Source organism: Lissotriton helveticus, chromosome 5_1 (genome assembly GCF_964261635.1).
Source record: "Lissotriton helveticus chromosome 5_1, aLisHel1.1, whole genome shotgun sequence".
Classification (NCBI taxonomy): domain Eukaryota; kingdom Metazoa; phylum Chordata; class Amphibia; order Caudata; family Salamandridae; genus Lissotriton; species Lissotriton helveticus.
The window spans coordinates 2131605873-2131633224 of record NC_136065.1 but is presented as its reverse complement, the minus strand read 5'-3'; the positions used below and the strand labels follow the sequence as shown (position 1 = coordinate 2131633224).

Genomic DNA, 27352 nt, shown 5'->3' with positions numbered 1-27352 from the left:
ACCAGGCACACACACACCACCAGCCATCAGTGCACGCTTTCACCAGGCACACACACACCACCAGCCATCAGTGCATGCTTTCACCAGGCACACACACACCACCAGCCATCAGTGCATGCTTTCACCAGGCACACACACACCACCAGCCATCAGTGCATGCTTTCACCAGGCACACACACACCACCAGCCGTCAGTGCATGCTTTCACCAGGCACACACACACCACCAGCCGTCAGTGCATGCTTTCACCAGGCACACACACACCACCAGCCGTCAGTGCATGCTTTCACCAGGCACACACACACCACCAGCCATCAGTGCATGCTTTCACCAGGCACACACACACCACCAGCCATCAGTGCACGCTTTCACCAGGCACACACACACCACCAGCCATCAGTGCACGCTTTCACCAGGCACACACACACCACCAGCCATCAGTGCACGCTTTCACCAGGCACGCACACACCACCAGCCATCAGTGCACGCTTTCACCAGGCACGCACACATCACCAGCCATCAGTGCACACTTTCAACAGGCACGCACACACCACCAGCCATCAGTGCACGCTTTCACCAGGCACACACACACCACCAGCCATCAGTGCACGCTTTCACCAGGCACACACACATCACCAGCCATCAGTGCACGCTTTCACCAGGCACACACACACCACCAGCCATCAGTGCACGCTTTCACCAGGCACGCACACATCACCAGCCATCAGTGCACGCTTTCAACAGGCACGCACACACCACCAGCCATCAGTGCACGCTTTCACCAGGCACACACACACCACCAGCCATCAGTGCACGCTTTCACCAGGCACACACACACCACCAGCCATCAGTGCACGCTTTCACCAGGCACACACACACCACCAGCCATCAGTGCACGCTTTCACCAGGCACACACACACCACCAGCCATCAGTGCACGCTTTCACCAGGCACGCACACATCACCAGCCATCAGTGCACGCTTTCAACAGGCACGCACACACCACCAGCCATCAGTGCAAGCTTTCACCAGGCACACACACACCACCAGCCATCAGTGCACGCTTTCACCAGGTACACACACACCACCAGCCATCAGTGCACGCTTTCACCAGGCACACACACACCACCAGCCATCAGTGCATGCTTTCACCAGGCACACACACATCACCAGCCATCAGTGCACGCTTTCAACAGGCACACACACACCACCAGCCATCAGTGCACGCTTTCACCAGGCACACACACATCACCAGCCATCAGTGCACGCTTTCAACAGGCACACACACACCACCAGCCATCAGTGCACGCTTTCACCAGGCACACACACATCACCAGCCATCAGTGCACGCTTTCAACAGGCACGCACACACCACCAGCCATCAGTGCATGCTTTCACCAGGCACACACACACCACCAGCCATCAGTGCACGCTTTCACCAGGCACACACACACCACCAGCCATCAGTGCACGCTTTCACCAGGCACACACACATCACCAGCCATCAGTGCACGCTTTCAACAGGCACACACACACCACCAGCCATCAGTGCACACTTTCACCAGGCACACACACATCACCAGCCATCAGTGCACGCTTTCAACAGGCACACACACACCACCAGCCATCAGTGCACCCTTTCAACAGGCACACACACACCACCAGCCGTCAGTGCATGCTTTCACCAGGCACACACACACCACCAGCCGTCAGTGCATGCTTTCACCAGGCACACACACACCACCAGCCGTCAGTGCATGCTTTCACCAGGCACACACACACCACCAGCCATCAGTGCATGCTTTCACCAGGCACACACACACCACCAGCCATCAGTGCACGCTTTCACCAGGCACACACACACCACCAGCCATCAGTGCACGCTTTCACCAGGCACACACACACCACCAGCCATCAGTGCACGCTTTCACCAGGCACGCACACACCACCAGCCATCAGTGCACGCTTTCACCAGGCACGCACACATCACCAGCCATCAGTGCACACTTTCAACAGGCACGCACACACCACCAGCCGTCAGTGCATGCTTTCACCAGGCACACACACACCACCAGCCGTCAGTGCATGCTTTCACCAGGCACACACACACCACCAGCCATCAGTGCACGCTTTCACCAGGCACGCACACACCACCAGCCATCAGTGCACGCTTTCACCAGGCACGCACACATCACCAGCCATCAGTGCACACTTTCAACAGGCACGCACACACCACCAGCCGTCAGTGCATGCTTTCACCAGGCACACACACACCACCAGCCGTCAGTGCATGCTTTCACCAGGCACACACACACCACCAGCCATCAGTGCACGCTTTCACCAGGCACACACACACCACCAGCCATCAGTGCACGCTTTCACCAGGCACACACACATCACCAGCCATCAGTGCACGCTTTCAACAGGCACACACACACCACCAGCCATCAGTGCACACTTTCACCAGGCACACACACACCACCAGCCATCAGTGCACGCTTTCACCAGGCACGCACACACCACCAGCCATCAGTGCACGCTTTCACCAGGCACGCACACATCACCAGCCATCAGTGCACACTTTCACCAGGCACACACACACCACCAGCCGTCAGTGCATGCTTTCACCAGGCACACACACACCACCAGCCGTCAGTGCATGCTTTCACCAGGCACACACACACCACCAGCCATCAGTGCATGCTTTCACCAGGCACACACACACCACCAGCCATCAGTGCACGCTTTCACCAGGCACACACACACCACCAGCCATCAGTGCACGCTTTCACCAGGCACACACACACCACCAGCCATCAGTGCACGCTTTCACCAGGCACGCACACACCACCAGCCATCAGTGCACGCTTTCACCAGGCACGCACACATCACCAGCCATCAGTGCACACTTTCAACAGGCACGCACACACCACCAGCCATCAGTGCACGCTTTCACCAGGCACACACACACCACCAGCCATCAGTGCACGCTTTCACCAGGCACACACACATCACCAGCCATCAGTGCACGCTTTCACCAGGCACACACACACCACCAGCCATCAGTGCACGCTTTCACCAGGCACGCACACATCACCAGCCATCAGTGCACGCTTTCAACAGGCACGCACACACCACCAGCCATCAGTGCACGCTTTCACCAGGCACACACACACCACCAGCCATCAGTGCACGCTTTCACCAGGCACACACACACCACCAGCCATCAGTGCACGCTTTCACCAGGCACACACACACCACCAGCCATCAGTGCACGCTTTCACCAGGCACACACACACCACCAGCCATCAGTGCACGCTTTCACCAGGCACGCACACATCACCAGCCATCAGTGCACGCTTTCAACAGGCACGCACACACCACCAGCCATCAGTGCAAGCTTTCACCAGGCACACACACACCACCAGCCATCAGTGCACGCTTTCACCAGGTACACACACACCACCAGCCATCAGTGCACGCTTTCACCAGGCACACACACACCACCAGCCATCAGTGCATGCTTTCACCAGGCACACACACATCACCAGCCATCAGTGCACGCTTTCAACAGGCACACACACACCACCAGCCATCAGTGCACGCTTTCACCAGGCACACACACATCACCAGCCATCAGTGCACGCTTTCAACAGGCACACACACACCACCAGCCATCAGTGCACGCTTTCACCAGGCACACACACATCACCAGCCATCAGTGCACGCTTTCAACAGGCACGCACACACCACCAGCCATCAGTGCATGCTTTCACCAGGCACACACACACCACCAGCCATCAGTGCACGCTTTCACCAGGCACACACACACCACCAGCCATCAGTGCACGCTTTCACCAGGCACACACACATCACCAGCCATCAGTGCACGCTTTCAACAGGCACACACACACCACCAGCCATCAGTGCACACTTTCACCAGGCACACACACATCACCAGCCATCAGTGCACGCTTTCAACAGGCACACACACACCACCAGCCATCAGTGCACCCTTTCAACAGGCACACACACACCACCAGCCATCAGTGCACGCTTTCACCAGGCATAGACACCACCGGCCGTCAGTGCATGCTTTCACCAGGCACACACACATCACCAGCCATCAGTGCACGCTTTCAACAGGCACACACACACCACCAGCCATCAGTGCACGCTTTCAACAGGCACACACACACCACCAGCCATCAGTGCATGCTTTCACCAGGCACACACACATCACCAGCCATCAGTGCACGCTTTCAACAGGCACACACACACCACCAGCCATCAGTGCACGCTTTCAACAGGCACACGCACACCACCAGCCATCAGTGCACGCTTTCAACAGGCACACACACACCACCAGCCATCAGTGCACGCTTTCACCAGGCATAGACACCACCGGCCGTCAGTGCATGCTTTCACCAGGCACACACACATCACCAGCCATCAGTGCACGCTTTCACCAGGCACACACACACACACACCACCAGTCATCAGTGCACGCTTTCACCGGGCACAAACACCACCAGCCGTCAGTGCACGCTTTCACCAGACACAAACACCACCAGCCGTCAGTGCACGATTCCTCCAGGCACAGACCACCAGATGTCAGTGCACGCTTTAAGCAGGCACACACACCACCAGCCGTCAGTGCGCGCTTTCACCAGGCACACACCACCAGCCATCAGTGCATGCTTCCACCAGGCACACACAGCACCAGCCATCAGTGCATGCTTTCAAAAGGCACACACACACACCACCAGCCATCAATGCACGTTTTCACCAGGCATACACACCACCGGCCGTCAGTGCACACTTTCACCGGGCACAGACACCATCAGTCGTCAGGGCACGCTTACACCAGGCACACACCACCAGCCGTCAGTGCACGCTTTCACCAGGCACACACACACACACACACACACACACTGCCAGCCATCAGTGCACGCTTTCACCAGGCACACACCACCAGACGTCAGTGCACGCTTTCACCAGGCACACGCACCACCAGCCATCAGTGCACGCTTCCACCAGGCACACACACCACCAGCCGGCCAGGCCCACACACACCACCAGCCGTCAGTGCACGCTTTCACCAGGCACACACACCACCAGCCATCAGTGCACCATTTCTACAGGCACACACACCACCAGCCATCAGTGCACACATCAATTGTTAACGCATCCACAATTAACTATTGTAGCAATCGCAGTATGGCACACTTTACTTTTAAACATATTCATCTAAAGCGCAGCATGCCGCCATTCCCTCACACTCAGCACCCTCACACACTCTGCAATGGAACATACACTCCAAATACCACTCAGTGCCACATAATTGCACGCCACATAATTTCACAGCACTCAATGCAACATACACTCCAAATACCACTCAGTGCCACATAATTACACGCCACATAATTACACTGCACTCAATGCAACATACTTTCCAAATACCACTCAGTACCACCTAATTACACGCCACATATTTACACAGCACTCAATGCAACATACACCCCAAATACCCCTCAGTGCCACATAGTTATATGCAACATAATTACACTGCACACAATGCAACATACACTCCAAATACCACTCAGTGCCCCATAATTACACACCACATAATTGCACTCTACTGAATGCAACAGACACTCCACACAATACCACTCAGTGCTACATAATTATATGCTGCATAATTACACTGCACTCATGCAACATACACTCCAAATACCACTCAGTACCACATAATTACACGCCACATAATTACACTCTACTGAATGCAACACACACTCCACACAATACCACTCAGTGCCACATAATTATATGCTACATAATTACACTGCACTCAATGCAACATACACTCCAAATTCCACTCAGTGCCACATAATTACACACCACATAATTACACTGCACTCAATGCAATATACACTCCAAATAACACTCAGTGCCACATAGTTACGCGCCACATAATTACACTGCACTCAATGTAACATACACTCCAAATACCACTCAGTACCACATAATTACACGCCTCATAATTACACTCTACTGAATGCAACACACACTCCACACAATACCACTCAGTGCCACATAATTATATGCTACATAATTACACTGCGCTCAACGCAACATACACTCCAAATACCACTCAGTGCCACATAATTACACGCCACATAATTACACTGCACTCAATGCAACATACACTCCAAATTCCACTCAGAGCCACATAATTAAACACCACATAATTACACTCTACTGAATGCAACACACACTCCACACAATACCACTCAGTGCCACATAATTATATGCTTCATAATTAACTGCGCTCAACGCAACATACACTCCAAATACCACTCAGTGCCACATAATTACACGCCACATAATTACACTGCACTCAATGCAACATACACTCCAAATAACACTCAGTGCCACATAATTTCACAGCACTCAATGCAACATACACTCCAAATACCACTCAGTGCCACATAATTACACGCCACATAATTACACTGCACTCAATGCCACATACACTCCAAATACCACTCAGTGCCACATAATTACACTGCAATCAATGCAAAATACATTCCAAATACCGCTCAATGCCACATAATTACACGCCACATAATTACACTGCACTCAATGCAACATACACTCCAAATACCACTCAGTGCCACATAATTACACAGCACTCAATGCAACATACACGCCAAATACCACTCAGTGCCACATAATTACACGCCACATAATTACAATGCACTCAATGCAACATACACTCCAAATACCACTCAGTGCCACATAGTTATATGCAGAAAGGTATAGGTGCCTTCAAGGGGATTTGTTTAAGAAAATATAATTAAACGTGATTCAACTAAATCTTTAGGACAAGTCAATGGTCCTTTCAAGAATAAGGACCATTGACCTGTCCTAAAGAGTTAGTTGAATCACGTTTAATTATATTTTGTTAAACAAATCCCCTTGAAGGCACCTATACCTTTCTACTTACTCACCCAAGCCCTCAAGGGTATGTTGGGTTGCTCACTGTTCCTTAATCACATAGTTATATGCAACATACACTCCAAATACCATTCAGTGCCACATAATTTTGCAGCGTGAATCTTTCTGGATTCACTATGCTGTGCATTATTCCGCGGTCTTGTGGTTGGGTCCGGATTCGTAGTCTTTTCTTTTTTTTTTTTTTTTTTTTTTCGTAGCCCAGGTCGGCGTCACACCTCCTGGGTGTATTTCCGGTGACGTCGGCATGCTTCCTGCGGAAGCTCCCACTCTGGGGCGCCATCTTCAGATTCTTTTTTTCCGCGGTCGGGTCTGGATCGTTCCCGTTTGGGCTCCAGACATTTTTGGAGAAACAAGAGAAGAAAAGACAGAAATCACCAAGAAAGGTCATCTGAAGACTCCAGGGGACTTCATCGACGAGGAGTCAGCAAAGGAAGAGGCGAATTCATCGAGATCCTCGACGACCGTCGATGAACACGCGACCAGGGAGGCCCTGAGCGCTCGATGATGGACAACACGCCGTTCAAATTCTGCCGTAACTGCCACCACAAGTACGCGCAGAAGGACCAGCACCCGGTATGCAACCTTTGTCTACCGGTGAATCACGAAAGCGAGGACTGCAACGCCTGCTCCGCCTGCTCCGCCTTCACCCCGAAGACCCTTCGTGTGAGAGAGAGACAGAGGGTAGCGCACGCCACCCTGCAGGGGAAGGCCCCGACTCCGTCCCTCCACGACCTGGGGATGTCTTCCGAGGAAGAGGACAACGCTGCCGCCGAAGACGACAGCTACACGGTCGTAGAGACCGATTACACGAAGACTTCTGATAAGGTAGGAGACTCTCCGGCCCCCAAGAACCCGAGAGACTCTGAGTCTCGAAAAAACGAGGGCAAGGCCTCGAAAGCGCCGACGCCGAAGCACCAGGCGTCCGCGAGTACTCACAGGCCCAGCGGATCCTCTGAGAAGGAGTCCCCGGCGCCGAGAGCTGTTGAACAGCAGAAGTCGTCGAAAATCGTCCCCGAAAAGGATCGATCGACGCCGAGGGACAAGGACCCTAAACTACCGACGCCGACAAGAGACCCAAAATGCGGTTCGACGTCGACGTCGAAAACTTCGGCACCGAAAGGCACGACGCCGAGCCAGCCGCCGAAAAGAGCGGCCGAACCATCCGACGCGGAACACGCGGCCGAGATGGAGATAAAGAGAAGGCGCCTCGAAGCCGAAATGGAAAACATCGTGCAGCGAAAGAAAGAATTCGACGCAAAGATGAAAGCTTTCACGATCCCTCACAAGACCAAACCACCGGTGGTGGAGGTGGTCGAGGAGGAAGACGAGGTCACCGAAGAACAAGACCAAGACCCGGACGTTGCGGTGGTCGACGACCAGGAAGAGTTCGAGAATCCCTACGATAGCTACAACTATGGGGAGCAAGAGGATAGCAGGACGGACGCAGAGTCGGCCCCCTCTGACCTACAGGAAGTGGATTGCATGGACGTCGAGACCGACAGCCCCGAGGAGGCGGTCGACACGTATCCCTCGAGGCCCTCGCCGCCGGACGACATTGGGGCCTACAATTCGGTGATAAGGTCTGCCGCAGCGGCATTGAAGCTGAAGCTCGATGAAGAGAAGCAGAAAGCAGACTTCCTTCTGGAGACATTGCTCCCAACACAAACAAGGAGCCAGTACCTGCCAATGCTCGACAGCGTCTTGGCCCAGGGGAAGGAAGCATTCAGGGAGCCCGCAACATGCAAGGCAGTAACTCTCAGAACTGAGAAAAAATACAAACATTCCTCAAAGGACCCACCCTACATTCAGGGGATGGTCTCCGCAGACTCCATTATCACGGCCACAGCAAGGAAGAGGGCTAACGTACCCACTACCTCTGGACCTCCTCCGGATAAGGAGAGTAAAAGGATGGATCTGGTGGGCAGAAGGATCGAACGGAATGCCGCGACCCACTGGCGCATGGCTAATTCCAACGCCCTGATAAACAGGCACATGTACCAGATCATGGAGGGGCTGAGGCAGTTGGTGAAGGACCTGCCCCAGGATACCAGGCAGAAGGCCGAAACTGGTTGAAGAAGGGAAGAACGCATTTGCTCTTTTCTGTGCGATGATTATTTCTGGGGATAGTGGGACGTTTGGCAGGGGCCTCTCTTGGGCTTCCTCATATTTGTTGGGATTAGCGTCAGCACTGTCTCCACAAGGTTTATTTGCTCTTTGTCCCTCCTGGGTTATTCTACGTACATAGGCTCTTATGTCTCCGCTGCTGTTGGAGATTTTCTTGTTGTCGTTATTAGTTTTATATTAAATTCCTAATTGCTATGAGCCGCAGCTTCTTCTTGGTGACCAGCCGTGGAAGACAGCCCTTGTTTTACACGCCCTCTCCCTCGTCTTTCAAGACAACATTCATTATCGACTTCCCCTGTGGGATATTTTAATCTATGGAGGATGCAGGAGTCACGGCGTAAACATAAATAAGGCCTCACCTAGAATGGAGAGCAGTTACACACTCTCATTTGCACAAAAGCACAAATAGTTTGCTTCAATTAAGTGGAGCGAGGGTAATGGCTGGGTCAGCTGCCTGGCTTTAGAGTAGACAGTGGTACCTTAAATGCATTCTTGCCGCTTGCTTACTGCCCTCTTAGGGATCAGCTAGCCGTGGTGTTACAGTCCTTAAGATGGAACTGGGCTAATTTGTGCCTCGTACAGGTGAAAAGTAACCCAGTCGATCACTTTACGAGGACTTCCCCCACTAGTGGATACAATTGAATAATAATATAGGGCGCTGTTCTCACCTTTTAACCCTAAAGCTGGGAGATAATAGGGCAGCTCCTAGAGCAGAGGGCTCCCTGCTGACCGCCCAGATATAAGGCAGGTTAAGCAAAGTTCTCAATGAAACTTCTGAATTGTTGATTTCTTTGTTGTTTTGATATTTTCAAGAGGAATTCATTTTAATCTTGTTTAAATGTTTAATTATACAGTTTTTTAATAATTTGTACAATGACCATACCCCTGAGAGGGATTTTGCAGTTTATGTGCCCCTTACAGTGATGGGTGCTTCTCAGTGGTTGTGTAAATGTTTGGTAATAAATGTTTTACACATACTGCTGGCCTCACTTGTATTCCATCTGCTTCGATGCCCTCTGATGGTGGTTTGTCACTGCGGACCCTTGCACACAGGTGAGCTCCGTGTTGGCATTGTACGCGCCTCTTTTATTGCACGGCTATACACAGAGCCCTCGTCCCCTCTGTGTTTGTGGCCGATTTGAATCCCCCTCCAACCTCTCCCATGCCTCTTCCCCCACAGGTGGCTTAAAGATGGGCACCTCTTCCAAGAGCAGGACATGGTGGACGTCTCTGGAGACAGCTCTGTCCTCCTGGTCCCACTGGTGCAGCTGAGCCATGCGGGGCGCTACGCGTGCAAGGCCGAGAGTGAAGCCGGGGAAGACGCCGCAGAGGTGGATCTACTTGTACAAGGTAAGAAGCGGATCTGTTTGCTGAGATCGTAACGCGAGAACCAGGGATCTAGAGTAGGAGATTGTGTTGTGGTGATAAGTTCTCTCTTACCCTTAGAAAATGTTATCCTGGTGATCTCAACTTTCAAGATATTATCTTGGGTACTTCATCCTCCAGTTTTTGACTTCCTGTTTAGACACATCTGACACTTACAGTCTAACTATCCCTTGTCAATCAGTAACTCACCCCAGACAAAAGGCACCCGGTTGTTGAGATTCCAAGCCAGGCCTGTGCATCCGCGATGATGGAAACCCTACCAGGAACCTCTCAGGCTTCCGAACTTCCCGCTGGACTTCAAAGACTTTGCCATGGTTAGGTGGCACGCTGACTTCACAGGGGGTGGAAGTTTACAATCGGTCCTCTTTTAGTACCAATAAGCCCAATAAGGTGACATCAAAGAGGAAAAATATCATGCATTTATAATGCCAAAAACAGCCACTCAGTAAACTACTTAAGGGCAGCACGGGCGACTTAACACCTCTTTATATATATATATATTGAGTGAGGCATTCCTGTTTTAAGGACCACTCCATGACGATTCAATTCAGAAACTCCAGGTCATACTGTTGGCTCGAATTACACCTGTCAGTATCCTATTCTGTCCTATCCTAGTCAATATATAGAAACTACCTTTGATCCCTCTCATTTAGACTTCATAAGGATCCTCTTGTGTATAACAGTTTGAGGGCAGTGCAGAAAGATAAGACAGTGCAAAATCAGTCTTTAAAAGTTCATTGAGTTTAGAGAACTTTGCTGAAACGTTAAAATGTTCATGGTCCAGCGATGGAGCGATCGTTATCATCAGGGATGTGGGCATCCCGTAGGTTGACTGGCATTCAGCAGTCCATCTCCTCAAAGAACCTTTCACCTGGAACTGTAAAACTTTACAAATATATACCTTGCAGCAAAAATAATTTCACCTTCAATTCATGGTGCGGAATTACTGAAAATGATTATAATTACTGCGTTCTCTGGCTTTTTCATCTCATAGCCCCACATAACTTGCTTACATTCTTCTCTGCAAAAAGATCAATTGATGGACAGAATGCATAACAATGTCGTACATTGCCCCCAGTACAGAGATCTGGGTCTAAATCCATCATTTTTTTGCTCCCCGAGTCCCCATGCCATTCCAGTTTGAACCCAGCCATATGCAAATCAGTCTTGACTCTGCGCCCAATGGGAACAGTCCAGCCCGAACTGCCAGGCCAGGTCCTCCCTGGACTAAAAACAAGCATCATAGGTCCGGTGTCTCGGATTCACCCCTCGTCAGCCACGATAGCTTCACTCCAGTGGCATGGAGAACACAGGACCCACGTCTGGGCATACACGTCCCACTCGGGGTGACAAATGCAAAAGCAACAGTTGATGGACAGAATGCAGAACAATGTCATACATTCACCCCAGTACAGAGAGCTGGGCCTAAATCCATCGTTTTTCTGCTCATCATGCCTTTCCAGTTTGGACCCAGCCATATGCAAATCAGTCTTGGCCCTGTGCCCAATGGGAACAGTCCAGCCCAAACTACCAGGCCAGGTCCTCCCTGGACTGGAAACAAGCATCCTAGGACCAGATTTGGGGTTTCACCCCTCATCAGCCAGGATAGCTTCACTCCAGCGGCATGGAGAACACGAGACCCATGTCTGGGCATACCAGCGCAACGGGGTGACAAATGCAAAAAGAACAGTTGATGGACAGAATGCAGAACAATGTCATACATTCACCCCAGTACACAGATCTCGGCCTAAATCTATCATCTTTTTTTCAAGCTGTCCTGGCTGATGAGAGGTGTAACCCCGAAACCGGTCCTAGGATGCTTGCTTCTTTCAAACTCCTAGAAGGCCAAGCAATACTCTGATGGAAACAGACTTTGTATTTTGTTATTTCCATATTGGGGCAATGGCAAATATGGCAGGGACTGACATGACATGCACACACCCTCAAAGGGAGGCCATGCCATGGCCCTTTGGACAGCGTTTCTTATGCGATCGTCCAAGCACATGCGTTCCTTTTTATATTATCAACTATCTGCAGTGAGGTGTAACAATTCATGTTTTCGCATATAAACAGTATTCGCGGTTCAGATCGGGTCTTAACTGCTTTACTATCACATTTAGGAAATTAGAACGTTCTGCTTGGGGTATTACGTTTGGATTTGCATACCTGAGAGCGGCATCCTGTTTTGTTGTTTTATTTGAGTCACTCTTTAGACTTTCAACATTGTTTGTGCATTGTTTGTTCTTAACAAGTACATTTGCACTCCCCCATGTGCAAATTTACAGCCCTTCTCTTCTTTCCCATCCTGCCTCCCCACTATGGCACGAGGACTAGCCGCATCCCATTGGCCCATTGAGGCATGCGACCACCTCACCCCTGCCCCTCTGTTTCCTACTTAATCTGTCCTCCCAGGGCGTCCTGCCCAGACTTTGAGGTGACAAAGGAACCTTTCAGATCACCATTGGCTTAGGTTCAGTGTCTGCTCAAGAATATGTCAGACCATTCCTCCGATCCTGGCGTCAAGACCCTTAAAGTTCATGCTGGAGTAGAGCGAGGTTAATTCGCCTTCTCCGCTTCTAGGTGATCCTACTTCTTGTATCACACTCTGGGAGAGTACGGAGGCATGATTCACAAAAGGGGAAGAAGGGGCAAAGGATTAGAGAGGGAGAACCACACTCCTTTTCCAGCAGGATGGTTGGTAGAAGACCGGGTGGGGCTCTCTGAAATACGGGATGGCACAGTATCATAGAGACGCAATATGACTCACTGGTGTGAGGTGAAACGTTGCTACGACTAGCCTCCAGGCAAACCCAGCAACTATTCTGAGAAATGAAGACAAGTCGCTCTTCCCTCAACCAGAAAGCTGAATTGTAGACACCAAAATCAAAAAGTGCAAAGCTGAAGCCAAGTCAAAAACAGGTTCCTTGTTGATTGAACCAAATCACAGCGCACAGTAAAAAACACAGTAGCAAAGTCAAAATACCAAGAGCTGTCCAACCACAAATAGAGGGATCAATAGAAAGAAGTTGGAGAAGGAAAACCGAGGCAACTGACTGAGGGGATAAATAGCAAAGGTGTGTGTACAGACCTACAAGTGCGAACTGTAACGTCAAGCGAGAGAGTTAAAGCAGTTGATGTTGCTAGATTCAGTCTTCTGCATCCACTAACCCTTCCTAGAGCTCTGCCGTTTCTGACGTGGAAGTTATGTACCAGTCTCCAGGTGTCAAGGTCAGCATGTTTCAGACTATACCCTGGAAACTGTTGTCCTCCATCGTACCGTTCTCCAACTCCTCCATCTGATACATTTGCTAACTCTCTTGGATGGTGTCTTGACACAAAATCTGGCACCTGGTCGCAAACAGAGAACACCTGGTTATCTTAAAGATATTTGTTCTGAATCCACACTTGTGATCTTAATTTCACAGTGACTGGAAATTAGAAAGTTCGCCAAACGTTCTCCTTTTTAAAATGTTTTCTGCACCTGATCTCTTGTCCTTTTTAGGTCAAGCCGAGCCAGAGCTTGCGCCGTCTCTTCGAGACATGCTGTATATATTTTGTAGGCTTACTGCCCACCTGCTGCTTTTCATTTGTTTGGTTTCAGTTACCTTTAAATATCCTTGCTTCCAAGTGGTTATTTGTTCCTATTTGTCCCTCCTTTACATTGTTTGTTCCTTCTCATGGAGCAGGCGCCCATTACTTGTAGCCTTCCACTTGTCCCATTTTAGTTTCTGGTTCAGGGACATTTTTTTCTCAAATCTGAAAGAGCACTTAACACAAGCGCTCGCACATTTCCCTTGACCAGCGTGGCGTCCGTGAAGCGGGTGATTGCACTTAGTCTGCTGCTGTAGCCGTCTGGGTCCAGTGGCCATGCAATGAACATTACGCAGCGATACTGCGACTACTCAGTCACCTCAAAGCTCCCTGGCACAGACACCTGTGTTGGTGCATCCTGATCCTGCCCTGCCGTTTTTTGTTGAGACAGATGCTTCGCTTTGTGTGGTCCACTGAAGCGCAGGCGGCTTTCCATCTGTTGACTGAGAAATTTACGACAGCACCAGACGTACAGAGATTTGTGCATGCTCTCATGGGGTGATACGCCGCTCCTATCTATCCCTCCTGCCCCAAGCATTTCTGAAGAGGATGTTAGGCTCAACCCAGGGTGAGGTCCATTTGCATTGCACCACCCGAGCTCTCTGTGTTTTTGCCTGTTTATGCACTGTGCTGGGCGCTAAGTGTTTCTACGATGTTGAAGCAGCGCCTGGAGGAGTGTCCTCCTGCACATACCATACTGTCAGTGACTGAGCAGTGCGTGTGTGGGAATAGGCGGACCGAGCGCACATTGAAATCTACCTCTAAAACGCAGCTGCCCACCATTTCGTGGTTAACTTTTGTTCATATCGATTCATCACCCAGCTTAAAGACCTACATCAGTGTTTGTTTACAGAATATCTAGAGGAGGATACCAGTGCACTGTATGTGGCTTCGATGCAGATGACTTCTTTCTGTTCTTTTAGGCTACCCCCTGTGTTAAGTCGACTATCCCCAGCATCGATTTCACTCTGTTTGGGCATCTCGTAGTAACGAGGTCGGAATCCTTGTATTTTAAATTGAATGCTCCAGATTATTTGGTTCTTTTTTGAAGTCTGTGAGCAATGAACAACTGCATTTTTCATCAAGTATTTCTACGTTTGGGATCATCTTGAGCGGAACCTGAGGATGCTTCTTCTACGCAATATATACTGAATCCCTCTTCATAAACTATCTCATCTGACCCATTGTGGAGAAAACATTGTTCCCATGACCGTTCCCTGTTCCTGCAGAAAGCGGCTCTTCTGTCCCCCAGTCCTGCTTCTCGGTGGGTTTTGGTCATTAGTATTTGGGATTTATCATTGTCTTTAGAGACAGCTAGCGGTGTTTATCTTGAAGAACAGGCTGGTTACAACTTGTTTCTGGGCTTGTAGAGAGCACAAAATGAAGAGATAACAGATTTTCAGAAATAAAATATGTGTGAGATGATTGTGATTTCAACATGTAAATAATATGTTATTTGGGACCCTAGTATGGGTATTCACTGGCTGGATAAATGATTAATGAAATATAGGCACCTATCCAAGACTTTCCAGAACACTGACTGGATGTTCCGCGCTAACTTCACCAGAAAATTCCAAAAACAAATCCCCACAAATCAGCAAAAGCCTGGTATTGAATTATTTAAGCTTGTATGTGTCCGATGGGCTAAGTGGTCCCGAGTGAGCACTTGAGTTGCTGTGGAGTTGATTAAGAGGCAGCGGTGTGCCTCCCTCTGGCTTGTACATCAGCGGCAGCTCTCCCTTACTAAACCTTGTTCTGCCTCAATGTGACCTCTCACCTGTGCATTCCCTCCTTGTTCTCTCTACAGAGCCACCATCGGTGACCATCGTGGGAGGAGACAGTGTCTCTGTCTTATTCCGCCAGCCTGTGACCCTTGAGTGCACGGCCTATGGTACCCCGTCTCCGGCTCTGAGCTGGTGGAAGGATGGATCGCCCTTGCAATATTCAGGTGGCACGCTTCAGGTAAGAGCGGCAACTTTAAGACCAACCATGCATGTTTGTGACACTAAGCTGCTCTGAGGGGCAAAAACACAACACCCCAGCGGGAGCCAGCAAGGTTGCTGCCTGTTTTTAGTCTGCCATTCCTGGTAAGTGTCCTGCCTCGTGTGCAAGGAGCATAACAGGAGCTCTGGGCCTGATTCACAGAACTAACTTAAGACAATATCTTAAACGTACTACTTTTGGTATTCACAGAAGGCATTTAGTAGTAGTAAAGTTAGGATTTTGTCTTAAGACAGATTTAAGACAGACTTAAGACAGACTTAAGGCAGACTTAAGTTAGGATTTTGTCTTAAATATGTCTTAAGTCTGTCTTAAGTCTGTCTTAAGTCTGTCTTAAGTCAAACTTAAGACAAAATCCTAACTTCTGTGAATACCAAAAGTAGTAAGTTTAGGATATTGTATTACGTTAGTTCTGTGAATCGGCCCCTCTGTGTTTGCATGTTTGCTCTTCTCATGCATAGTTCTTGTATCTGTCTATATCATATGCGGGTGGATCGGCCTCATTCCAAGATGTTCTTTACCTCTGCAGATCGCAGCAGCTGGTGTAATGGATGAGGGGGTGTACTCCTGCGTGGCAACCAATGCCGCTGGCGAGGGAAAGTGGGACCAGACCCTGAAGGTGCTTGGTAAGGGAAATGCTGGATCGTGCTGGTTGTGGCAAAGGAAGGGAGCTTTGTGCTTCGATGACCGTGGAGAGGCGCTGTGTGGTGGTGGACCTCTGTCCATTGAGGGAGGGGCTGCACAAAGCTGGGGTTCTATACAGAATGCAAAGGCTGTGTTTGATGCTGGAGCAAGCGTCATGCAGGGGAGGCTGTGCAGGGTGCCTGGGCTGCTGTGGCGGTGAGGGTATGTGTAATGCACAGCCTCGTCTGTGGGTGGGAGGCTGGATTTCGAGAGCTCGGTTAGTGGACAACAGACTGTGTGGAAGCTCTCCTATGGACTTGGGTCTGTGTGTGATACCGGCCGGCCTCTAGACACAGAACTCAGGGTGCCCATGAGGCTGGACCGCTGTCACATGCTTGTCATATCCACAGACCTAGGCGGCAGGATCATGCAATTCTGGAAATCCTACAGCCTGCAGACTCTCTGAAGAAGCCTCAGATTGAACCTGTTCAAACTGGGGGAAAAGAGTTCTTGCAGCAGTGTGAGGATCCCCTAAAGGTCTGTGAAGCCTGTCCCAGAGCTGCTGAATGCCCTCACTGCACTGTGTGCTGAAGAGATGCTTTAGTAAGGGTTTATACAAATGCACCCTGGGCTGAAAGATAACTCATTTAGGATTGGTTTCACTGAGGACATTGTGAGCACTGAGCCAGCAGTGTGCTGTAAGTGTGTCTGCTGTCAGAGCCCCAGCTCTCACTGACTTGCTTTTCTTTGGTTTTGCAGTGCCCCCAAACATTGAGCCCACAGTGATGAATCAGACGGTCATGGAGAACCGGCCAATATCCTTCGAGTGCCTGGCATCGGGGAACCCACCCCCAGGTGAGGAAGGGATTCTTCCACTGGTTCATTCATGTGCCACTGACTCCCACCTCTGAGAATTTGTTAGACCATCTTTACTCCAATATTAAGCCCCCTTCAAAGCTATGGGAACCTATTTTATACAAAAGAAGAGAAGGCCAAAACTCTGCTGTTGTATCATAGGTGTAAACTGTAATAATGTTAATTTATTCCTAGATTTTCCTCTTTTATTTCAAATACGTAAAAACTCTTTTTATTCAAGTATTATATAGGTTTACAATCGGAAACTCATACATATTTATATGATGTGTTCCTTTGAGATTTGACTTGTGCTTTCGGAAAATATTTGATTCAACTTTAGATATAGATTTTTTTAATAGTGATATTGATCTCCATCTCATACTGAGATGAATGTATTTGCTGTTTTATATTCTTTTTAATGACCACAGAACAAATAAACAAAGTTATACTAGAACAAGGCCATACTGACTTGGCCACTAGGTGTCACTGGTGTACTAATACTGGACGTTAGCCTATGTCATTTGCTGACTGATCCCTAGGTGTCAGTGTTGCACCGCAGTGTACTGCTCACAGGACTACAGTCAAGGTCATTCTGTGGAATGGTCAGTAGGCATCAGTGCAGCACCCATGTCTGTCTGCATCCAAGTGGCCACTAGCCACGGCCAGACTGGGCTAATTGTTAAACTAGTGTTAGCTCGTCCATCAGGGCTTCAGCAGAGGTCAGATGGTGACTGACCCCTGGGAGTTACCGCAGCAGCAAGTATGAAAAATGCAAAAAAAAAAAAATATTGCAGTAAAACTACTGATGCTATCACATGGCAATAGTTTTACAGAGAACAGGAAGTGAGAAGAGTACAAAAAGGAAGCAAATGTTTACTCTATCTCAGGGAAGAGCAGTTGCTTACAGAAGATGCTCTACATTGACTAAAGACTAGGCCGGACAGAGGACATCTAAGGTTTGCACCTTGGCGAGGTGTGAGGAGATGCTTGGATCTGCCTGGAGCTTGCACGTGATCTGCAGGTTGAACCTTCCTTTTATTCACCTTTCCTTTTCAGATGTGTCCTGGTACAAGGGCTTCCAGCAGCTCTCTGCCACAATGGGTATCAAACTGACTGACCATGGAAGGATTCTGCAGCTCGAGAGTGCCCACAGCTCTGACGCGGGGGACTATCGCTGCCTGGCGACCAATGCGGCGGGAAGCACTGAGGTTTGGTACAACCTCCAGGTGCATGGTAGGTGCTGTTGTGAAGTTACTCTGGTACAGGGGGTGTGTAACTGACCAACTGGGGTTGGCAATCATACAAAGTAAGAGGGTAACATCCTTCCATCCTCTTCACTCAGCTTTTCCCTGTCTCTCTCTCTTTCTCCTCTGTAGTGGCTCCTAAAATCACCTCCATCACCGACCCAGCCGTTGTCTTGGCGACCCGTCCCGTTTCATTGGAATGCAACGCCACGGGTATCCCAGAACCAATGATTGTGTGGATGAGAGATGGGACCCCTGTTTCCACATTGAGCGGTGGTCCACAGGTGAGTGGGGTTCATGTAGATGAGAGATGGGACCCCTGTTTCCAAATTGAGCGGTGGTCCTCAGGTGAGTGGGGTTCATGTAGATGAGAGATGGGACCCCTGTTTCCACATTGAGCAGTGGTCCACAGGTGAGTGAGGTTCATGTAGATGAGAGATGGGACCCCTGTTTCCACATTGAGCAGTGGTCCACAGGTGAGTGAGGTTCATGTAGATGAGAGATGGGACCCCTGTTTCCACATTGAGCGGTGGTCCACAGGTGAGTCGGGTTCATGTAAGGTAAGAGCCAGGTTTCGACATGCGGTGGTCGCCCACATGTGAGTGGATATAAGAGACGAGGCCCTTGTTTCCACATTGAGCGGTGGTCCACAGGTGAGTCGGGTTCATGTAGATGAGAGCCCTGTTTCGACATGGGATGGTGGCCCATAGGTGAGTGGATATAATAGATGATCCCCTTGTTTCCACATTGAATGGTGGATCACAGGTGAGTGGTGCTTATGTAGATGAGAGATGAGGCCCATGTTCCCGCACCAAGTAGGGTCAACAGATGCGTGGTGAGTTGCATGGATGAGTGTCGAGATTGCTTATTTCCACAATGAGTGTTGTTCCACATGTGAATGGGGGTCGTGTAAATGAGAACTGAGACCTCAGTTTCCACATTGAGTGGTGCTCCACAGGTGAGTGGTGTAGGAAAGTGCCTCTTTTTGTCATTGGTCACGCCTACTTTTTGTCACTGGTACTGATGTTTTTGGTCTGATGTGCACTGTGTCCATGCTAACCAGGCCCCAATGCCAGTGCTCTTATCCTAAAACAAACCACATGTTTAATCGTAACCCAGTTGGCAAGATCTTTAGCACCCCTGTGAGTCCCCAGTAAACTGTGCCCCTGGTACCTAGGGCATGGGTACTACAGAGGGTCCCTAAGGGCTGCAGCATGTATTGAGCCACATTGAGGGACCCACCACCAAATGAATGCAGACTGCCATTACAGGCTGCTGAAATGGTGAAAACAATTCTGAAAACCCAATACAATACACTCCCTGTGTGCCATGCCCATGCACTACATATACTATATGTAAATCATCCCTACAGCAGGCCTTGTAGCCTTAAGACGGGGTGCCTTTTAGTATCTGTGAGGACATATCTGCATGAGCAGATATGCCCCCAATTGTGTCTGGTTCCATTGCTGGACATTGCAAGTGATCAGGAAGCCATCTTAAGTATATGTACTGGGCACTGGTCTGTACTAGTCCCTAGCTTCTTTATGGCTTTACTGAAACCCATGATGTTTGGTGTAAAAAATCTTGTCTTAATAAATCTGTACTGTTGCCAGTACTAAATGTATTATGACATGCACCCAGTGGCCACCGTAGAGGTGCTCTATGAAAACATACCAGTATCTTGTGTGCCGGCTGACTGGTATCATCCAGCCTGCCACCACAGGCAAGTTTCTGACCCCTTGCAGGTGAGGGACCAAGCTTGCAGGGGCCAGAAGCCATGCCTGCTACAAGAAAGGTGTTCACACCTTCTCCAGCAGAATGATTAGTGTTGTAGCATATCAAGGCAAGGGGCTTCAAAGCCTCGTCTGCCTTTGATATGCGACCCCGGCATCCCCCAGACCGGAAGTTGCCCCTCCCCCTACCATTTGGCACCAGGACAGGCAAGGAAATTAGCTTGGCAGAAAGTATGTTCACTCTCAGGCTACTCACAACCCTTAGGTGGGCAACCTGAAGTGAACAACAAAAGAAGGGTTCCACCATCTTGTTTTTAGGAGCACTAAGAAATTTGTCTCAGGGTTATTGACAATCTCCACTGGAAGTAGTCATATAGGGGGTGTAGTCACTCTCTGGGGTAGGCAGCTCATTGACTACTACTGTACACTCCCCTTAATGCCCCTACTTTCCTCATCTGGGAACCAGGGGCGGCTCCTCCAAGTGGACGGAGGTGCGTCGCCCCACTGCTTTCTCGTAGTGTGAAAAGCAGAAACATAAAATGGTATAAATACCATGTTCGAGGCATGTGGGCTGCTGAATTCATATCTGTGCATAGATCGCCTCCTAGTGTTGGGTCCGGATGATTGCACCTTGTTGTCCTGGAAGAGTCTTCGAAGTATCACGAGATAGGTGGCTCCTCCCCTGGACTACAGTGCGCATGGGCATCTTCTCCATCCTTAGATTGTTTTTTTCCGCCATTGGGTTCGGATGTTATTCCTCTACTCCAACTTCGGAACCGAAACTAAACTACTTTCTAAGGCCAAAAGGCCTTCTACTTCGACGGTATTGTTCTCGTTCGGTACTTCTTGACTCGACCAAACTTTCCATCTCGATCCAGTCGTCGACGCGGGCCGTTGGGCCTTTCGACGCCACGTGGGCCTGCTGTTGATGGAAAGGAGCCAGTTCAAAAGGTGCCCACAATGCCACTCCAAATTCCTGTATACTGACAAACATACAGTATGCAACAAGTGCTTATCACCGGAGCACAACAAAGAAAATTGCCCAGCGTGTGCCCAATTCCATTCGAAGAAGACCATCCGGAATCGACGGGCAGCTAGGCAAGAGGTGCAGCGGCCGGCACCGGAACCGGAGAACATCTTCGATGATGAACACGACCTCCCAGAAGCGGCTGACTCGGATCTAGAAATCATAACCGTTGAGGACCAGTTGGACTCCGATGACCAGATCATGCCGGGGGCAAAAAGTGAGTACCCAGCCCCCAACACCGCTTATCCCAAAAGATAAGGCACCAGTCGAAGCATCGCCTAAAGGCCTTAGCCGAGATCGACAAGCTCCTTCAGAAGCCCTGCCTTGCTGCTCGGCTCCGAAGCCCAAAACCAGGCCTTCTGATAGCCCAGGACCGAGTACCATTCTCCCCAAGAAGGTTGTCGACCCCAAGAGGGTTTTTGAACCGAAGGTCGTCGATCCGAAGAAGGTCGTCGAACAAAAGGTCGTCGAACCGAGGAAGGTTGTCGAACCAAAGATCTGTTAAGCAGACACAGCCAACAGCTACACGAATGGGAGATTCACCCTCAAGTTCTCCAACCATTCTTCCAAGAATGGGGGCATCCAGAGATAGATCTGTTTGCCACAAACAAAAACTCAAAATGCCAGTACTTTGCCGCCAGGTTCCCACATCCGTTGTCACAGGGCAATGCGATATGGATGAACTGGTCAGGCAGATTTGTGTACGCGTTTCCACCAGCCCCACTGATTCCGCTGGTGGCACGCAAACTACGCCAGCAGTCACTCACAATGATCCTGGTTGCTCCCACATGGGCAAGACAGCCATGGTACACAACGCTCCTGGAACTTTCAGTAGTTCCCCACCAAAGACTGCGCCTCTCGCCACATCTTTTAACTCAGAACCATGGAGAAATCAGGCACCCAGATCCCAATCAGATGAACCTAGCGATCTGGCTCCTGAAGTCTTAGAGTTCGGAGACCTTAACTTACCTCCTGATTGCATGAACATTATCAAGGAGGCAAGACGGCCAACTACTAGAGCATGCTATGCAGCTAAATGGAAACGATTTGTAATTTACTGCAATAATAACCAAATCAATCCATTCGATGCTTCAATTCAAAACATTATCTGTTACCTCTTGCATCTTCAAAGATGCAATCTAGCATGCTCCTCCATAAGGCTAAATCTTGCTGCTATAGCAGCATACCTCCAAAACAGACAACGCATGTCCCTGTTCAGAGTACCCCCAATCAAAGCTTTTATGGAAGGACTTAAAAGGATAATCCCTCCAAAGCATCCACCTTCACCAGTCTGGAACTTAAATATAGTACTTACCAGACTTTTGGGACCTCCTTTCGAACCACTCCATTCATGTGAATTACAATTTCTAACTTGGAAGGTGGAATTCCTGATTCCCATTACCTCCCTCAGGCGAGTGAGTGAGCTACAGGCACTAACCATTCAAGAACCTTTCATGCAAATACATGCAAATAAGGTAGTACTTCGGACTAACCCTAAGTTCATGCCAAAAGTCATATCCACTTTCCATATCAATCAATCCATAGAATTGCCAGTTTTCTTCCAAAACCCACAGTCAGTGGCTGAAAGAGCCCTACACACACTAGATGTAAGGAGAGCTCTGCTATATTATGTTGACAGGACTAAATCATTTAGGAGAACAAAGCAACTGTTTGTTGCTTTTTCCCCACAACATAAAGGTAATCCCATCTCAAAATCAGGAATAGCCAGATGGATAGTTAAATGCATTCAAATATGCTATCAAAAAGCTAAACGCACTCTGACAGTTCCCCCCAAAGCACACTCTACACGTAAAATGGGGGCATCCATGGCTTTCCTAGGAAATCTTCCTCTTGAAGACATATGTAGGGCAGCCACATGGTCTACCATACACAGTTTCACTAAACACTATTGTGTAGACGTACAAACAAAGCAGCTGTAGGCCAGGCTGTCCTTAAAACTCTTTTTCAGACTGCTGCAGCTGGTACAGGTGACCACCGCTAGAGGAGATACTGCTATACAGTCTATGCTAAGATATGAATTCAGCAGCCCACATGCCTCGAACGGAAAATGCTACTTACCAGTATGCATCTGTTCTTGGCATGTAGGGCTGCTGACATTCATATCGCCCACCCTCCTCCCCGGTGTCTGTCGCAGCTGCAGGATTCTCTTTGGCATGGCCATCTCTTACTTTACTATACTTCATCTTTGCCACAATGGCGAAAAAAAATCTAAGGATGGAGAAGATGCCCATGCGCACTGTAGTCCAGGGGAGGAGTCACCTATCTCGAGATACTTCGAAGACTCTTCCAGGACAACAAGGTGCAATCATCTGGACCCAACACTAGGCGGCGATCTATGCTACAAATATGAATGTCAGCAGCCATACATGCCAAGAACAGATGCATACTGGTAAGTAGCATTTTCCTTTATGTTTCTGCTTCTCGCACTGTGAGAAAGCAGAAGGGTTTGGGTGGGGGCTGTCGGGTGTGCAGGTTGGAAAAGAGTAGCTAGCCCAATGTTGTGGGTGCTGACTGTTTGGATGGCCTCCCCATAGACGCCTGTGCGGTGGCCGTCCCAGCCAAGCACAACGCTTCCGTTGCAGCGTTGTGATTGGCTTAGTGGAGGGGAGAGAGGCTGCCTGCTGCTGCTTTGTACGACGACAACGCAGGATCGGATCATAAAATGGAAGGTTTTTTTATTATTTAAAATTAACCCCTGCTGCTGTCTAGACAATTGCAAAGACTAGACTAGTTCTGCAGCTGGCCTAGTCCCTTCTCCTTTGCTAGCCACCAGGTGCAGCAGGTGCAGACCGCATTGTGCAGCTTCTCTTCGCTGGGTCTTTGGTGCCCCAGGGCCGTCCTTCTTCGATCCTCTTCTCCAGTCCAATGACATCTGAGTTCTAGGTGCCAGGGGTTACCTTGATATGCAAAACGCACAAGGTGATGGATGGAATGTTGCACATTGGCAAAACATTCACCCCCAGTCACAGGTCTGGGTTTAATCCATCGTTATTTTGCTCACCGCGCCACCCCAGTTCAGACATGGCCATATGCAAATCAGTCTTGACCCTGTGCCTCATGGGAACAGTCCAGCCCGAACTGCCAAGCCATGTCTTCCCTAGACCGGAATCAAGCATCCTAGGACCGGTTTCTGGCATTACAGCCGTCATCAGCTAGGCTAGCTTGAATCCAGTGGCAAAGTGAGCACGGGACCCACGTCTGGGAATCACCCTTCCCACATAGGGCAAACAGCAAAACACACAAGATGATGGACGGAATGTTGCACATTGGCACCCAGAGGTGTGGCTAACTAGGGGGCTACGTGCCCCTGAGACAACGGTTTGGCACCTGGTTTCCCCTCTCCTTCCCAAGTGCCAGTCTGTTCACCTGTACAATGGAGCAGCCCCTCTCTCACGTCTTCACCTTATGCACTTCGAAGGCAGATTCCCCCTTGAAGATCGACTTTTGGGCTTACAGCTGTGTGGCTTCCAGCCATGGAGAGGTAACACCTCTCCCTCATGCATGCTTCTTTTGTGTCCTTTCCTGAGAGTCATTTGCACGTCTCCCCAGGAGAGCAGAAAACTGTCTCGGGGACGGACCCTGTGTGCAAATGTGCAGGAGCACATGGCATTTTGGGCAACAAAGTGTCAAATTTGTAAAAGTTGCACACTGCAACAATTTACATTATTTTGACGTGAGATACAAGTCTGGCTTAATGTGTCGAGTTGTTTGATACCTTGGAGCATCACCTTTGGTTGCACCATTCAGGAGTTAGCACAGCTGAGGGTTCAATGTGCAACCCTGTACTCGCCAACGGGGCTACCAAGTCCTTCCACAGTAAGAACTGCAGTTTCATGTTTTTACTGTCAGAATAGGTAGAATACATGTTCTGCTCCTGCAATATCCCACACCTTGACTTAGGGATCATTAGGTCTGCCATAGGAGTGACCTATAGATATGATAGAGGGAGGTGTGGGCTTTGTCATACCTTTCAATGGCAAAGTCAAGTTAGCTCTTCCAGTCACATTGATTGGTGGTCCACTGGTGCAGATGAGACCCCTTTTTCCATTTGAGTGGTGGTACACAGGTAAGTGGGGGTCACGTAGATCAGAGGTGAGACCCCTGTTTCCACACTGTGTGATCGTCCACAGATGAGTGGGGATGGTGTATAGAAGACCCCTGTTTTCACATTGTGGGGTGGTCCACTGGTCAGTGGGGTCATTATAACCAACACAGCTGGGCACCACACACAGGATCCCATCCCTTCTTGGAGGCAGGATGAATCAAGAGATCTCAAAACTATCATCTTGCCAAGCCTTATGGCACGGAGACCAGGATTGCGCCAATGTGTTTCACATCTGTAAGCAGAATAGTGTGCCACATACATACACTAATAAGGCTGCTAGACCTGTGTCAAGGTTGGTGTCATTGAGTGGGAGTGGGTGTCCTGGAGTGAGAATTGGTATTCTGGAGAGGGAGTAGGTATCTTTGAGTGGGGGTGGTTTCCGTGGGTGGGCATGGAAGTCCTGGCAACTGTTGGTGTCTTGGAATGAGTGGATGATTTGAGAGATATCAGTGTCCTGGAGTGAGGTCCTGTGTCGTACGAACTGCGAGTGTCCTGAAGTGGGAGTGGGTGTCTTGTGAGCTGTAGGTGCGCTGGGCTCAGAGTGGGTGTCCTAGAAACTGTCAGTGTCCTGGTGTGGGATCCGGTGTCCTATGAACTGTCGGTATCCAATGGGGATGTGTGTCCTGGGAGCTGCAAGTGTTTGAGTGAGGGTTGGTTTCTTGGAGGGGGTGTCCTTGAATAGGGGTGCGTGTCCTGGGAGCTGTGAGTGCCCTGGAGTAAGGATTGGTGTCCTATGAACTGCTTGTGTGCCATGCCAACTAGAACTGCCCAAGATATAGGTAAGTCACCCCTCTACTCTAGCAGGCCCCAAGGCAGGATGCACTATATCACAGGTGTGGGCATATCTGCATGAGCAGATATGCCCCTACAGTATTAGGGTATATTTCTTAATATTGTAAGTGCCAGGGAAGCCATAGGAAGTACATAGGCTGGGAACTTGACAACTCAAGTTCCACGTACCACAGAACCATGATGACTTCACTGAACCCAGGAATGTTTGGTACCAAACAACTCCTTGTAATAAATCCACACTGATGCCAGAGTGAGAGTTATTACACCGTTATTACACCATGTACTCAGAGGGCACCTCAGAGGTAACCCCTGAAAACCTACCAACCCTGGTGTGGGCACTGACTGGCTTCAGGCAGCCAGCCACCAACAGATATGTTTCTGGACCCCTGGGTAGAGAGCCCCTGCTCTCTGAGACCTGGAACAATGCACATCCTGGGAGGAGGTGTCACCTTTGCCAACTCATCCCCTCAGGTGGAGGAGGCAACGTTAACCACACTTTTCCGTCCCCTCCATCTTGAAGATGAGGGGATTGTTCCAATCAGGGCTAGGATTGTGCCCCCTCCCACAGTCATCCCAGATACGGTGCCCATTCTCCCTACCTGCTACTCGCCTAAAAATGCCCCCTAAATCTAGTATTTAGGAGGCTCCTTCAGAATTTAAAACTAGATCTAAGATGACCTAAGAAGAAGAAGACCCTGCAGAGAAGACTGAAGACGACGATTGCCTTAAACCCAACCCTCCCAGCCTGTCTCCAGCTTCGATGAGGCTACACAAAAAGGTGACTTGTCTTGCAGCCAGTGACCTCTGAAAACCTTGGGAGGGCTGCTGCCT

General features: G+C 49.6%; 1 protein-coding gene across 1 annotated transcript in view; it reads left to right on the top strand.

Annotated features, from left to right (window-relative positions):
* HMCN2 (hemicentin 2) overlaps positions 1 to 27352 on the top strand; it is a 761275-nt gene that overhangs the window by 511971 nt on the left and 221952 nt on the right. The window contains exons 34-39 of the mRNA XM_078646218.1: positions 10323 to 10492; positions 15927 to 16081; positions 16650 to 16746; positions 17504 to 17599; positions 18656 to 18832; positions 18976 to 19127. Of these exons, the coding sequence (XP_078502344.1) occupies positions 10323 to 10492; positions 15927 to 16081; positions 16650 to 16746; positions 17504 to 17599; positions 18656 to 18832; positions 18976 to 19127 (847 nt within the window). The remainder of the gene's footprint in view (positions 1 to 10322; positions 10493 to 15926; positions 16082 to 16649; positions 16747 to 17503; positions 17600 to 18655; positions 18833 to 18975; positions 19128 to 27352) is intronic.